Source organism: Gekko japonicus, unplaced genomic scaffold (assembly GCF_001447785.1).
Source record: "Gekko japonicus isolate JY-2015 unplaced genomic scaffold, Gekko_japonicus_V1.1 scaffold256, whole genome shotgun sequence".
Lineage (NCBI taxonomy): Eukaryota > Metazoa > Chordata > Lepidosauria > Squamata > Gekkonidae > Gekko > Gekko japonicus.
Window position 1 is genome coordinate 344490 of NW_015161412.1, and position 16602 is coordinate 361091.

At 44.0% G+C, this 16602-nt stretch overlaps 1 protein-coding gene across 1 annotated transcript in view; it reads right to left on the reverse strand.

Moving 5' to 3' along the window:
* The window catches only part of FBLN5 (fibulin 5), an 89671-nt gene that overhangs the window by 25179 nt on the left and 47890 nt on the right, over positions 1 to 16602 (reverse strand). Inside the window, exons 5-6 of the mRNA XM_015427212.1 lie at positions 10567 to 10689; positions 3136 to 3252 (exon numbers count right to left, since the gene is read on the reverse strand). Coding sequence (XP_015282698.1) covers positions 3136 to 3252; positions 10567 to 10689 — 240 coding nt within the window. The remainder of the gene's footprint in view (positions 1 to 3135; positions 3253 to 10566; positions 10690 to 16602) is intronic.

A 16602-nucleotide genomic window follows, 5' to 3' on the forward strand; every position in this document is an offset into this window, starting at 1 on the left:
GGCCCGGTCCACTCGACTCCAAGGGCCCCCGAGACCGAACCAATCGCCACCCCGGAACCTCGCCGCTCGACTCGCCCCAGGAAGCCACCAGCGCACCTGGAGGAACCAGCCCTTCCTTCCACAGCAGACCCCTCGCCGGGCCCGGTCCACTCGACTCCAAGGGCCCCCGAGACCGAACCAATCGCCACCCCGGAACCTCGCCGCTCGACTCGCCCCAGGAAGCCACCAGCGCACCTGAAGGACTTCGTCTGTGGGTGCATTGCGAACCAAGGGGGGAGGGGTGTAATGTATTCAGCCTGACATGCCCGGACTTGCCCGGGCTGGCCAGGCACAATTCCTATGTTAGCTTCAGTCGAAAGACAAAGGATCCGGAGGATCCTAGCCGGCCCAATCAAAAGGGCTAGCTTCCCAGCCGGGAGACCAATGGTCGCCCGGTTACTGTAAATAGCCTATCGGGAGTAGGGGGTGTGGTTAGGTATGCTTGGTGGCGGGTTTTCTGAACATATATAAACCGGCCTGCGAGCCGGTCAGTTGTCTTTTGTCCTGAACTAAATAAAGGTATGCTTAGCTGAAATCACTCTCCGTCTGCATACTTTTCACCACAAGATTAAAATTTTAGGTGACTAATTTAAAATATACCTATACCTAATGGCAAATCAGCAGTTAGTTTCATTCCAGTGTACACTAAGCTCATGCCACGAAGGAGCGGTGGATCACTCTGATGGATTAAACCAACCACACCCAGTGCCCATGATATAAGTAGCACCATGAAGTACTTGAAGCGGGGGAGACCAATGTTATTTGACGTCTGCCACCTCAACCAAGCGGAACAGCTCCGTTTTTCAGGCCCTGCGGAACTGCAGCAAATCCCATAGGGCCCTGATCTCAATTGGGAGCATGTCCCACCAGTCTGGGACCTGGTGTTTAAACAATTTGTTTAAATGTTTAAACAAACAAACAAAATATTACATATTCCAGGTCAGGGTTGCTTGCTGCTCTCAAGAACTGCAAGAATTGGTCTTGCTGACCGCAGCTACCCTTTGTCTGACTTCACTTCCTCCTCCACTATTGCTTTTGATTCTCTTGTACACTGCATTGGTCAGGTTGCACCTGGAGTCCTGTGTACAGTTCTGGAGGCTTCACTTCATAAAGTATGAGAATAGAATGGAACGGTGCAGAGGAGTGTGACTGATCAGGGGCCTGGAGACCCTATGAGGAAACCCTATGAGGAAACCCTATGAGGAAACCCTATGAGGAAACCCTATGAGGAATGGCTGAGGGACTTGGGAATGTTCAGTCTGGAAAAGAGGAGGTTGAGGGGGGGACATGATTGCTCTCCTTAAGTATTTGAAGGGCTGTCACTTAGAGGAGGCCGCAGGGAGCTGTTTCTGTTGGCCGCAGAGGATAGGACTCGCAATCATGGGTTTAAGTTATGAGCAGAAAGGTGCCAGCTGGATATCAGGGGGGAAATTTTTTGCAGGAAGAGTAGTTCAGCAGTGGAAATGCTGCCTAGGGAGGTGGTGAGCTCGACTTCACTGGCAGTCTTCAAGCAGTGGCTGGATGAACACTTGTCAGGGATGCTCTAGTCTGATCCTGCACTGAGCAGGGGGTTGGACTAGATGGACTGTATGGTCCCTTCCAACACAATGATTCTCTGCTGGTCCTTAACTGCACAGGAACTGATCTAACATAGAGGTGCCAGGGCACACAGCAAATTATAAAACACAGGAGACACACACCCCCAGATGTGTTAGAAATTTCATTCATAAAGATGTGCAAGTCACAACTCTGGACAGAAAGAAAGGGAAGATGATATGCCAGTCAACTGAGTATCTTCTATTGGGTAGTGGCACTATTGGGTAATGTCCAAAGTTGCCCACACACACCAGGGAGCAAGAAGCTCTGCTGTGCCTATCTACCACAATATTTATCAGGCAGCAATGGGCAATGTACTCCAATCTCTAACAAGCAAATAACTCTTCAGTGAAGAAAAGATTTGATTTGACTACTGTGACATCTTTAAAAGATTCTGCGTGGTCTGCTTGGAATCCGACTTCAGTACAGCAAACAAACTGAAGTATATCCTGCAGGTGCTTCCTTGTTTATCTACCAGTTTTAAAACTCCAACTGTTTTAGGCATAACAAAACCTGGCCAAAACCAGCAGGATAAAAAGAAGGGGAAAGGTTAATGTATAAAGGCTTGAGACAGCAAGCTTTAACTCTTCATAATCTTGTTTATGAACAAATTAATGGGAGGCTTCTGAATTTGTTTGTTTTTGATTGTCATGATAATTTTATGGCTTAAGCACAAGGAATCACACAAACCTTTTAAATATCAAAACACATGAACAAAGACAAACGTGCGCGTGCACACACGTGGCTGCATGCATTCTGTAATTATACAACAGAAAGGGGTGGATTTGCATAAGGTGCAAAATTCAGCATTCCAAAAATCCCATCAAATATCTAAACATTTTAAAAAGTGTGCAGAAAATACCCTGACCAGCCTCAGCCACTGGTGCCTGAGTGAGTGGGAGAGCACATTAGTGCCCCACAGAACCTTGAGGTTTTCAATGTGTGTGGTGTACACATAAGCTAAATAAATACATTTGCTCCTTGATATGCATACATCGATACAGAATCCAGCTCTACACAGCACCAAAATTTAATTTAAAAAAATCAAACTTGAGCTGGTGTGTAGTTCGGCAGTTCCAGACCCTGGTGCCACTTGATGGAGTGAGCTCCCGTCTCTGGCCCCAGCTCCTGCCAACCTAGCAGTTCGAAAGCAAGACATTGCAAGTAGATAAATAGGTACCACTTTGGTAGGGAGGTAACAGCATTCCGTGCGCCTTGGTGTTTAGTCATGCCGGCCACATGACCACAGAAACGTCTTCAGACAGCGTTGGCTCTTTGGCTTGGAAACGGAGATGAGCACCGCCCCCTAGAGTCAGATTCGACTAGCTTTCGAGCACGGGAAACCTTTACCTTTACCTAAAGTATGCAACACAGAAATCCAGCACACATTTACAGTAGCAAGAGGGGTCACCCAATGCTACGTATGTTTCAAAGGGCCTGGGGCTAAGAAGAAACATGGCGGCGGCTGCCTCTCATTCTCACTGTATGCACAGATAATACCTTGGCACGATCTTCCATCTTCGTTCAGGATGAACCCTGGGTTGCAAGTACAGGAGTAAGAGCCGGGGACATTGGCACACAGCTGCTGGCAGTAGCCATAACGACATTCATCTATGTCTGAAAGAAAATTGTGAACTGTAAGTTTGACTCATAGTTGAACCTGCCATGTGCAACAAAATCTATGACAATTTGTGGTGTCATCAGAATGACATCCTGCTCAACTATTCTTTTTTCAACATTTCCTGAAGAGGCTATGGATTTGGTAAACCACTGTTGGGCTGGATGAGGATCAGCAAACAGAAACTTAACCGAGAGAAGACAGAATTACTCTTGGCAGGAGATACAGATGGTCCTTGAAAAGGCATCCACTCTGTGTTGGATGGTATAGCAAAAGAGAGGAGAGAAACTATCCGTCGACACTTCCCAGACAGGGGCGGTCTTAGTGATTCTGGGGCCCTGGCCAAAAATCAAGGATGGCCCCGCAATATGCCCATTATTCCCACCCAAACTCCTGAACAGGAATAAAATGAATGACTTAACCAAAGCCATCATGGCAGATGGGGGCCCCTTTGGCTGTTTAAACACGAGGACAGCAAAGCTTTAGATTGAGAAGCCCTGCTTACCGATTTTGGTATCCATCAGCAGACTCCATGTCCTAACAAAAGACTCAGAACATAGTAAGTCTAGTAAGGGGAGAGGAATCCAACAGGAGGAATAATAATCTATAGTTATGGCATTAAACTAATCCTGAACTGCTGTGTCAACTTCCAAACGAAGGACTGAAGAAGCCACAGAACTGGGAATTCCAAACAAGGCATGAAAAAATGACTGCCTTCCCAGAGGAGAGGTCTGTGTCCTCTCATGGACTCAGCATCCCAAAAAAAGAGACCTCCTTCCTGTGGCAAGGAGTGTCTATCAAATCTGTTTCCCCTTCCACTGATCCAGTCATGCCAGGTCAAAGGAGCATTTCATGGAGATCTCCAGGAATCTCCTGGAGATAATCTAGGATTCTATCCCTCCAAATCTCTGATCCCTGCTTGAAGAAAGGGGGAGATCTTGCCCCACCTATTATCCCTCCTGCTAAATCTATTACCATTCGAATGAAGGTGAGCCGAGTCTCTGGAAAGCAATTGCACAGACCCCCCCCTCCCTCCCATGCCTGTTCTCTGCCCAGAGGAAAATAAACCTTTTAAAAATGCACAGTGGAGGCTTTGCTCCTCTCAATCCTCCCAGGAGAAAAACTGCATTTCTTCACATATGCATTTATCAGAGCTTGTGTCTCTGAAAACTGCAAAATAAAAAAAAGGATCAGGGCCATCTCTCACTCATATTCTATAGAACACTAAGCAAGGAAGGAAGGCAGGAGGAGCTACTGTTCCAGGATGACTTCTGTCATTCTAGCAGTAGCTTTCTATTCAAATATCTTTATTTACATTATGAATGGGCTTCAAAATCCAGAGGTCATTTCGGGGGGGAATGCGGGGGAACGCAGTTTCCCCGGGTGAGGTACGGGGGGCGGGGCACATGATGAAGCCCCGCCCCCTGCTTCCGGCCGCCCCGCTTCCAGCCCTCATTCAGCCAGGAGGAGGCAGGAGAAGAGGGAGGGTAAGTTGCTTCCTCCCCGCCTCTCCCCACCCCTGCCTGCCTGGGGCCAGGGAGGGCCTTGGCGGGGCTTCCTCACACTCCCGCTGGCCTTGCAGGTCCACCGCCGGGCCCCTGATGTCAGGGGGTGTGGCATATGCTAATGAGTTCCCCTAGCTCTTTTTCTACGAAATGACCCCTGTCAAAATCTATTAAAAATCAGCATGGTTGGGATCGCATAACTTATTTACTTGACTGAAATTGTTACATTCAAGAGATATGGATAAAAGAAAAGAAGAACAACAACAACAAAACCCCAACAACAACAACCCTGAGCTTTAGTAGGATTAAAAGCCAATAATTTTAACATTGAGGTGAAAATAGTTTTCTCCTTGTCACAGAAAAAAATCAGTTCAGTCACCCAATAATTTTTTCTTCCTTTTTTGGCCCTAATTTTTATTTGTGATTTGTAATGGTTTTGTAACTGGCAGCACTTCAGACTTCAAGCTCTTCCTACAATGACTTTGGCCTTTATTTCTCTGCTCCATCACTGCCTTATGGATGATTCTTCTAGCAAATTCTTTGTTTATACTGATAGTCTTTCTCTCCCAACACCTGAATCGCTTTGGCAAGAAGCAGATGGAAAAGACAGTATTAGAAGATATTCCTGTCTGAGAACATCCTGTAAACAAAGTCTTCATGGATGTATGGTGGGTGTGGTTTTTTCAATAGCAAGTATGTCCTTTTGCTTCCAAACTGGAATGATCTGCTGTATTTGGATGAAACGTAAAGTCAGACCTTCACATCTGGTAGGGACCCAGGTCTGACAATCAGGATCTCCACTGAATAGCTGCATAGCAGTGAGGTAGGGGAGTGATTTGCAGCAGAGAAACACTTTCTCCTTTCCCATTGGCTATTTATTCCAGTCCAGTCCCCTCCCTCAAGCCGCTCTTCCTGCAGCTAGGGTTCTGGACGCGTATTTGTCACATGGAGTGTGCGTAAAGAACCTGGATAAGGGGAATATTTCATTCTTACTTTTGATGCAAGTTGTCTCTGTACCCTGTTGCTTTGCAAGTTTCCCAAGTCCACAAACATGTCAATTCAGCCAAACTGTTTAGGATGCAGCTGGAAACATACTTCTCAGATGAATGACACATTTCCAATGTCTTTTCCGTCTTGGATTTAGCTTATGCTAACTACTGTTATCATTACTTCTATTCCTTAGCACTGTACAAGAATATAATTGAGAGGTCCCGGCCATGACAACCTATTTACATATTTATAACGTTTATTAACTGCCTTTCTGCCTTGCAGAACTCAAGGTGGCTTACAATATAACTAAAATAATGTTTATTTTAAAAGACCACAATTTAAAATCTCTAATTAGGCTTGCCAATCAATCAATAAAAGATAAATTAGTCTTGTATTTTGAGATATTGGGAATATTGGTTGACGTTGTTTTAGTACTACACCTTAAATTTTTCCTTTGTTCTGGTTTATCTATGTTATGCCAATAAAGGTTTTATGTTCTGTTCTTTAAATTAGTCAAATGTAGTCCTAAATAAAACCGTATTCAACTGCTTCCTGAAGATCAACAATAAGGGGCCCAGGCATATCTTTCTGGGGAGCTTATTCCATAATCATGGGGCGGCTGCTGAATACCTTCTCTCATGTGTCCACCAGATGAGCATCTTTGATTGGTGGGACAGTCGGGGGGGGGGCCTTTCCCTGTATCTTAATTTCCGGACAGAAACGTATGGGAGAAGGTGGTCCTTCAGAAGTGGTCCCAAGCCATGTAGGACTTTAAAGGACAAAACCAACACCTTGAATTGGACTCAGGAGTGGATTGGTAGCCAGTGTACTTGCTGTCGTTTCAGGATCACACGCGGCGAGTAGCTGCAGCTTCCACTTTTCAAGGCTTGTCCCTAGTAGAGCGTGTGGTAGGAAATTTTAGAAATATAGAAAGTTTGGGTTTAAAAATGAACCCATAGCTTATGAAATCCATATATCTGTCTCTGTTTCTTTGCTAGCAAAACAGCAAGGAGGCCTGGCCTGTTTCAAGCCCTTTGTTCTAGACAAATCTCTATCAGTCACCCCAGCAAAAATTCACAACATTCCAATCCCAGGATTTGAATCAATGAATGTTTCCCCAGGTATGAGACCCCCAATTTCCTGGGCAATAAAATTGCAGCTGGTCAGGAAGGCCATTTGAAGAATGATAGACTTCAATCCAAAAGACAAACTAACTTCCTGAGAGACAGAGATTTCACACTCCCCGCTTTCATCTCAGCGATAACACCAAAAGGACAGTTTATTTCCCATGATTGGGAAACACCAGGAGAAAACAATGGCACTGTATTGATCCTGTGGAATGTGAATTTTTGTTGTGTAAGACGCAGGAAGGCAATTTCCTGTAAAACTCTAAATGTTAATTTACAACTGTAATTTGATTATTGAGAGACTTTGATCATTTGGTATAGTTAGTTTCAACAGACCTCCGCTGGCTCTTAGTAGGAGTCAGCCCGAGAGGCCTCTCATTCTGTGCATGCTTTGGGGTGGGATAGGACTTTGCTTGCATGTTTATTTTTCTGTGTATTTACTATCAATATTTAGGAGATAGAATTCTACTGTATTGGCAAGCTGGCATAGCGTCTTGCTGGTCACCTTGCCAGGTAAATCATTGAATGTTTTTCTTTTAATAAAGATAAGTTTTACTTTAAGAAGAGACCTTTGAGTGTCTCTGCCAGCGCTGAGCGGTTTTCAAGCTTACACCTCTGCCTTTGGTAAGGAGGCAACACTCAGGGGACACACGAACTGAGGGGTGTGTGGGTGGCACGGGTAAACATGCACTCATAGACACGTGCAGCCACACACACTTTTCTCACAACAGAGCACATGGCAATAATCCATTCTAGATGTTATTAAGGTCACTGTGGCTAGATCTGACTGAACCAGGAACAGACACAGATGACACACCAGCCGAACCTGTGCAAAAACACTCTGAACCTCTGCAGCCACCTGGTTTTCAAAGGTGACTGCTGTGTTGAGTAGCACTCCCAAACTAAAGAGCTGGCTTTTCAAGGGGAGAATAACCCCATCCAGTAGAGGAGATATATGAAGTCCCTGGTCTGCCTGTCTGCTAACCCAGAGAACCTCTGTCTTACAATTTCATAGACATGATACGAAAAAGAAATAAGGAACAAAGAGAGAAGGAAATAAATCTGAGTACCAACTCTTAAATGGCAGCAATGACCCAGGGTGGACTGGTCACTGCAGAAGGTGGTTCTGGTGGATGAACCAAATGGCAGTTGATGCCACATAGTCTGACAGAGAGAGCCTCACTTGTTCAGCTTTCATACTGGCGCAGCCAGGTGAAAAATTAGACTGAAGCAACATTTTATAGAGGTGAGGACAGATCTAAAAAGCCAGAGAACATTACCAACAGAAACAATGCACAGCAAAGGAGCCATTATAGTGCTTCCACAAAGTGTTGGCCAGATTGTTTTTTTTGGACACAGTTTGCTCATGTCAGTTTGGAATATTTGTTTATTTAAAACATTTTATGCTGCCTATCCACACAATTAGGGCCCTCAAGGTGGTGAACAATAAAAACGACACTAAAAACCAACTTTTAAAGACAGTGTGTGAGTTTGTAAAGTGCAGTCAAGTCACAGCCAACTTATGGCAACCCCAGCAAGGGGCTTTCAAGGCAAGTGAGAAGCGGAGGTGGTTTGCCACGGCCTTCCTCTGCAGAGTCTTCCTTGCAGGTCTCCCTTCCAAGTACTGACCCTGCTTAGCTTCTGAGATCTGACTGGGCTATACCATGCCACCTTTCCGCTTTTAACGACAGTACATATATAAAACAACAGCAATTAAAAACAAAGAAGGAGGAGGATTGATAAGGGTACACCAGATGATGATGATGATGATGATGATGAAAAAAAAAAGATGATGATGATGATGAAAAAGAAGAAGAAGAAGAAGAAGAAGAAGAAGAAGAAGAAGAAGAAGAAGAAGAAGAAGAAGAAGAAGAAGAAGAAGAAGAAGAAGAGGAGGAGGAGGAGGAGGAGGAGGAGGAGGAGATTGGATTTATACCCAGCCCTTCACTACCCAAAGGTGTCTCAGAGCGGCTTACAAACTCCTTTCCCTTCCCCTCCCCACAACAGACACCCTGTGAGATAGGTGGGGCTGAGAGAGCTCTGACACAAACTGCTCTTTCAGGAACAGCTGTGCCAGAGCTTGTGACTGACCCAAGGTCACATCAGCAGCTGCATGTGGAGGAGTGGGGAATCAAACCCGGTTCTCCCAGATTAGAGTCCGCACACTTAACCACACCAAACTGGCTCTCATCCACTGATGAAAAGTCCTCATCCACTGGCACAAGACAATGACTAAGGGGGAATAGAACAATCTCCCTGGTTAAGATTGTCTTGTTTTTCAAAAAGGACATGTGTGCCTTTAACAGCTCTCTGCTAGATTTAAATATGAAGCATTTCCAGTCACTATACTGGAAAAAGAAGCACATGCTTCATTTCCAACAATGCAGCTGTTAATGGCACTGGAGCCCTGCTGGGGGGGAAAGCTGGCAAACCTTAGTCTGGGTTGGCCAAAATGTGATGCGTTCAGGGATATGCAGCATGTTCCTCAACTTAAAATGGAATACATTTCATCAAAGTTGTTATTGGGTGAAGAATTGTGGATGTGGCTGCTGCTGTGCTGCTCTCAATTTGGGGGGGGGGTAACAAAGTAGTCTGATATCTACTACTAGACTGGCTTCTGTTGATGAATGAGTACTCAGGTTGGGTTTTTATTGCATTAAATGAGGAAGGGTTTTTGTTGTTGTTTTTAAGTTAGCAGAATTTAAGAACAAACAGAAAACTTTGGAAAGCTAGGCCCAGCAGTATTTCTAAGCTGCTGGACAGAAAGCAGAAAAAGGTCCAGAGGAAAGGTAGATAAAGCTAACATACGGTAGGTAGGAGGGTGAACATTTCCAGTAAAAATCAGAAGTGACAATGTGGACACTCTAGAATTTACAAATACGATAAAACCATAGAGTTTTTGTAAATTATAGAGTGACTAATAATGTCACTACCAGTTTTTAACAGAAGTAACACTGGCACTTTAGTGTGATGCTGGCACACTAGGCCTCAGCCCCAATTTCTGTCAGGGTTGCCAGCTGCAATCTGGCAACCCTGGGTGGGGCAGACTGGTACAGTCCTCTCATAGAAAATGAAATAAAAACAAATGTTGAGACACCAAAGATTATAAGGGCACCATGCTATAAGAAGGCAGTAAAACTAATACCAAAGTTAATCTTGTCTGATAAATAATATGAAAATGAAGATAGAAAACTAAGAGGAAGGAAGGATAGAAATATGGACAGAGAATTAGGCACATTTAGACGCACCCATTAAATAACCAACATAGAATATATTGTATGCTTTTTGTACCTGTGAGAATATATTGTATGCTTTTTGTACCTGTGCAGTCAGCGCTATATATCTGAGAAGTGACCACAAGAACTGATTGCAAGATTATGAGCAGACATCAGATACTAAACAGTAAAACTGATCCCCCCCCCCAATTTTGCTATACAGCCTTCTAAACATTTTGGCAGAGGCTGTAGCAGATGAAAGGGGTAGCGGCAGCAAGAAAATGTAACCATGTGAAAAAACAACATAATCGTGAAAATGAACGACTCAGAAAGTAATTCGCTCAATGTAAGCTGTACACTTTGAGTAGCACCATCCCTACCACCCATTGACTGAAAGCTGGTGGCCCTCCTACAGTCCACCATGTAGAAATCATACAGTTTTTTAAAAATGCACTTCATCCCAATGCATAACCTACCTATACATTGTCCTTCCAAAAGCCAGTAGCCTTCAGTGCAGGAGCAAGTATATCCTCCTTCAGTGTTGATGCAGATTTGGGTGGGGTTGCACTGATGTGACTCGGTTGCACATTCATCAATATCTGTAACACAGAGATGTTCCATAATAGCACCATGTGAGTACCTGGACACAGAGCAGTATTTGTTTTAACTACAGAGCCCCAGTCATACCATAAAGCACATAAAAGATATATCTGTGTCAAAAGCAATGCCAGAATACATTTGGAGCTGCTTTGACCATAGCCTCTGAGACACTGAACAAAATTCACTGTTGTATATCTTGAGCCAAAGTACTAAGTGCATGAAACTCCTTGGCCGTTCAGGAGACATATCCACCCAACAGATGCTCTGACTCTTATAGAACTAATTCACTGACCAAGGGTGTTTCTAGTTTCTTTGGTATCATATTACATCTACTGGTTGCTGTCCTGGTGTATAACATTTCTGCACTCATCCCAACTGGGAATTTGTAACCATAATATAATAAAAATGTCATTTCTGATCAGGCATGTTATATGGCTGATCTCCAAGACACTAGAGACGTAGTCCTCGACATGTCTGCAGCAGAATTACACAGTGTAGGTCCCCAGAATTCAGTGGGATTGACCCTGTAGTAAGCATGCTTAAGATTTCCACAGTTGTATGCACAGTTTCATGGGAGTAGTCCCTTTAGAAGAGCTGCCTCTTACAAACACTGCTTGGTTGTAGTCCAGTGTATGTGTACTTGGGAGCAAGTCCCATTGAACTCTGTGGGCCTTCTTTCTGAATATACACTGGATCCAACAGTTACTAGGAAGTAAGTCCCACTGAACCCATCTCAACTCAATTTTTGGCTGTATGTGACTTTCAGCATTTCTGGCGAAAGGAATCCAATAAATACACTAATCAAACAAATACAGTTGGAATCATGTTGTAAATCCAACTCAGCATTGTTTCATGACTGTATAATGTTCCAATCTAAAACTCCACATTTAAAGCTACTTTTTTGTACTGCAATCCTAAACAGAATTATACCCTTCTAAGTCCACTGACTTCAGTAGACTTGGAAGGGTTAATTCTATTTAGGATTGCACTTTGTTTATAACTCCTGCTCTCTGCAAGTTGCCAGACTGCACAAACAATTTGTACACACAAAGACTCTGTTCACACATAGTCAATCAACACACAGAACTAGCAGGGATGGACAGCGGAGTGAGTACACCTCTCACTGATTTAAGACCCTATAAGAAGGGGGAAAGTAGGTAAGGCAATCTCTTTTGAAATAGTCCAGTTCTGTTACTGTGGTTTATGTATGCGCACACATGTGCATGCACAAAACACTTGAAAGGTGCTCCATGGTCACCATCTACAGAAAGAGAACTCTGCCTGACCCCAGAGCTGCTTGTGGCAGCTGAAATAAGGAAACTTAATTCACTTATAGGACATAATTGTTGTCTATAATTCTAGACAGGGTTGTCAGATCTGGGTCGGGAAATTCCAGGGTTGTCAGGTCTGGGTCGGGTGGAGCCTGAGAAGGGTGGGGCTTGGGAGGGGAGGGACCTCAGTAGAGTATGCCATTGAGTCAATTTGCTCTGTACAATCTCATATGCATGGACAGTATTCTGTAGAAACTTCCTCAGTTATTAGTGTCAATATTAAAGGAAAGGAGTGGGAACTCAAGAATAAGGAGTACTTCCTGGGCTCTTCCCCCATCTCATCTTGTTTGCACAGTCCTACAGACAGTGAGGCAACTACACCGTTGTCATGTCACATCAGAGGAGGTGATAAAAATGAAGTTGAACATCTAGTAGGGGGGGGGGAGCACTACCTGGCATTCAAATGGCCATAAAGCACAGCACAATATTTTAGCCTTACTGCCTACATAGACCTAAAGTACATATAAGCAGCGCTCCAAGGACATTCTTTGGCACCTTTTGGTCCAGTGGAAAATCACAAGGAAGAGCAAATGGACCGAAGGGTGTTAGGCAAACATCACTTCCCATTTCAGTTGTGCAGTAAATTACATAAATATAGGAATAAATTCCTTAGTTTTGTGCAGCCCACTGATCCGCGGCCAAGTCCTTTTGCTGCCATTTGTGCATGTCATGAAATATAGAACAGGAATAATACTTTCTACTTCTTCACTGTTTTTTTTAATGAGGAAAGGCTACGACACTAGTGTGCCATGCCCCTGTGACCCAGGCACATACATTTCAAGCAAAGAAACTGGGAAGCTGATTCCAGTGCTTACCTACACATGCCCTGGTTATGCATCTGGCATTACTTTTAAATCAGGTCTTATGCAAAAGCAATGTGCCCTACAGCCATTCTATAAGAAAACTCAGAAGAGTATCCCAAATTTCCTGAAAGCACATGAGCAGACAGAACATGGGCTAAGGAGCAGACTGCATCACTTCTTTGCAGAAATTACAAACACAGATAGAAACTATTGGTCTGGATGAACTGACACTTCTGGGCTTCAGTAATGGAAATTTCATATATTCTTTCAGCAATGGTTGTACAGCTATTCTTATTGCTTGAAAAATTTTCCTTTGACAATGCAACAAAAATCTCCTCTCTATACGTGGAATTGATTGTGAGTGAAAATTCATGCTCGTTTATCAAGTGCTGGCCTTTAATGTGTATGAAAATTGTTGTGTCTTTTAATATTTATTTTACTTCATTTATACTCTGCTCTTCTCCCCAGTGGGGACCCAAAGCAGCATATAGGTCCTCCATTATATCCTCACAACAACCCTATGAGGTAGGCTAGGCTGACAGTGTGGGACTGGCCCAAGGTCACCCAGCAAGCTTCCATGGCAACCTGGGAATTCAAACCTCCGTCTGGTGAAGTGAGCAGCGACTCACAAAAGCTCATATCTTGCCACAGATTTTATTAGTCTTTAATAGGGTTGCCAAGTGGCACTCACCTCCTCCGCGGGGGACTCCCGGCCGGCTCCCGGCGCACGCGCCGCATGCACATCACTAGGAAGTGACGTTATGACGCCGGGCACGCTGGGGACGGGGCCACGACCATACAAGGGAAAACCATAGAGTTTTCCCTTGTATGGGTGTGGCCCCGCCCCCAGAAGGTGCTACTGGACTCTTGCTCTTTTCTACTACTAGATCCTAGTCCAGTGCTCTAACTATTATACCACAGTACTGTTCCCCTTAATATATTTTCTCTAGGGCTAAAGGGTGTATTGTTGAGTGTCTGCTTCTATGTCAGAAATTTTTCTAACCCGTGTCACTTTTTTTTTTGTTTAAAATTAGGCATAATTCCAAAGTTAAGCACTTTGCACTCCAAATGATATCAATAAAAGTGTTTCAACACACACTTAACATTCCTTTTGTTGTAATCAATGAGACTTCAAAGTGCTAAGTTGGGTTGGATCATGTCCAGATTTTTTAAAAATATTAAAAGCTCAGTGTTGGGACACTTCAGTCCCATTTGGACTTAAACAGGTGTTGAGAGAGTTGGTCTTGAATGGGTTCCAATCTAGCTAACTTTCCTTGGAAAATAACACTGACTCAACACAGCAGTAGTTTGCATTTGGCTTCAGTCTGTTCTTTAGGAATGTTGAATTGTTAAGCACTCCTTCTTATCAAATGCAATTATCTTGGGAGAAAGGAGGGAAGGAGAAAGCCTGTGATTTCATGGCAGAAAAATCTACTATAGCAGAACTTATTGTGTCAGTGTCCAAAAAAAGAATGGCAGAAAGGAAATTCACATCAAACACCAGATTCCAAATACTGTTGGATCTAATCACCATTCTGCAGAGTCCAGATAGCCAGCATTTACTTATGATTGAGCCTGTTTAAGAAATGACATTCAAAGTAGAGATTTGTTTTACCAGCCCTGACAAATGTTTTTCCCTTCTCTCCCAGTTAGAAAATGGGAAATCACCAACCGAGTCACACTTAATGTGGGTTGCCTACGGGCCTGGGAAAATGTTCTTCCCTTTAACTGAGGCTTTATGTTATTTGCCAGGCAAAGTTATTTCTCTCCATGCCATGAAAATCTTCAACTGCCCATTTCCACACATTAAACCTCTACTAAAAAGACAGGACATTTACCCAATAAATACATAATAAAGCATCTAAAAATCACTGATACTATGATGGCACGGCTTGTATAAATTCCTTCCAAAGGACTGGGTTCCAGCATACTATCATAAAACAAAACCACATAATACTTTTTTATTACGCCCAATCAAAATCACACGAAACAATGTGCAAGCTTTCCAGTTCTTAACAAATCGCTGTCAGGTTGGATTTTTGTTAAGGTTGCTAATTTGTGGAAGGTATAAATCTAACAGGATCCACCTGGGGAAGACCCAGTTTGGGATGCACCTACTCCATCCTTGCTGGAAAACTGAGGGTGGAAGGAGGGGAAGGGAATGGGAAAGGACAAGCAAGGATACAGTGATAGAAAAGCCCTGCTCCACTTCCCTCAGGGGACAGGTGAGCCAAGTTGAGGGGACAGGTGAGCCAAGTTGTTTCAAGTATGAGGGAGCAATAAATAATATTAAAAATGTCTCCCATTCCCACAAATTCTTGTTATGCTCTCTCTGGCTTTTAAAAAGTTTGCTTGAGTGGGAGAATGCATCCTCTTTTGTCTTTAGAGAAGGAGAGAAAGAAAACAGAACAAAGGGGGGGGGACCCTTTAGCAACCAGCCAGAAAGGGAACAACCTAGCCATACTGGTGAAAAACAGAACAAAGCCTGAGTCCAGTGGCACCTTTAAGCCCAACAAAGTTTTATTCACGGTATAAGCTTTTGTGTGCAAGAACACTTCATCAGATACAATGGAACAAGACCTCCTCAACCATTACTTATAGGGGGTGGGGTTTGTTGTCATGAAGGGCTCTAGGGCACATCGAGGAAGTTCTGTTCCACTATATCTGATGCAGTGCACTTGCACATGAAAGGTTATACAGTGAATAAAACTTTATTTGTCTTAAAGGTGCCACTGGACTCAAACTTTGGCCCTTTCTGCACCCATATTTTGCCTCAGTTTCTGAGCGCATCCTATTCTTCTATTCTGCATTCCCTCCTGCTTTCACTTCCACTTTTTGTTCAGGCTTCCTCTTGTTTCTGCATTTGTTTTACAGGAATCTGCATTCAGACCGCTTCCAGCATACTGTTGCCCCACAGCTACCAAAACTCCTTTTGCTGTGATTCTTTGTTCTCATCTGCTTTCAAATCACTAATCCTTTCTAAAGGAGAATTGTTTCTGCAGGTAATTAAGTGCTGCCCACCCCCATTTCCGCCTCTCTCTCTTTAGGTTGATGCTTCCTCCCTGTTCTGTTTTCTTTCCCTTTAACAGTTTCGGTCACAGTTTCAGTCTCTCTCTCTCTCACACACACACTTTTATCCTGTCAATCCTCCAAGAAGCTATGGGCGGCCTGCATAGAGTCATAGAGTTGGAAGGGACCTCCAGGGTTATTGTTCACCCATTTTATCCCTACAAGCCTGTGAGGTAGGTCAGCCTACTGGCATAGACGGCTGTCACTGGCCCACAAAGTTTCTCCTGGGGCCTACCTCCGACCCCCCAGATCCAAACTAAACACTGTACGAAAACCAATCACATGACTTGCCCAGCACAAAGCGCCCTCAGGAAGCTGAGGACCTCCCAAACATTGTCCCCACCAAACAGAGAAGAGCAAGGATTGAACCCAGGTCTCCCAGACCCTGGAAGAGAGTTCTGTCAGTAGCTACTCAAATATCAATGGATATCAGTGGATATTCAGAGAGCTCTTTAAATGGCTGCTTGGATACGTTTTCCAAAAGGCTTCTCTGACAGGTCTTTCAGTAGTGTTGCCAACATCCAGGTGGTGGCTGTAGATCTCCCACTATTACAACTGACCTCCAGGCAAAAGAGATCACCTGGAGAAAATGGCTGGTTTGGAAGATGGACTCTATGGCAGGGGTGTCAAACATAAGGCCCCGGGGCCGAATCTGGCCGGTCCAGGGCTCTTATGCAGCCCATGAGGAGGAGGAGGAGGAGGAGGAGGA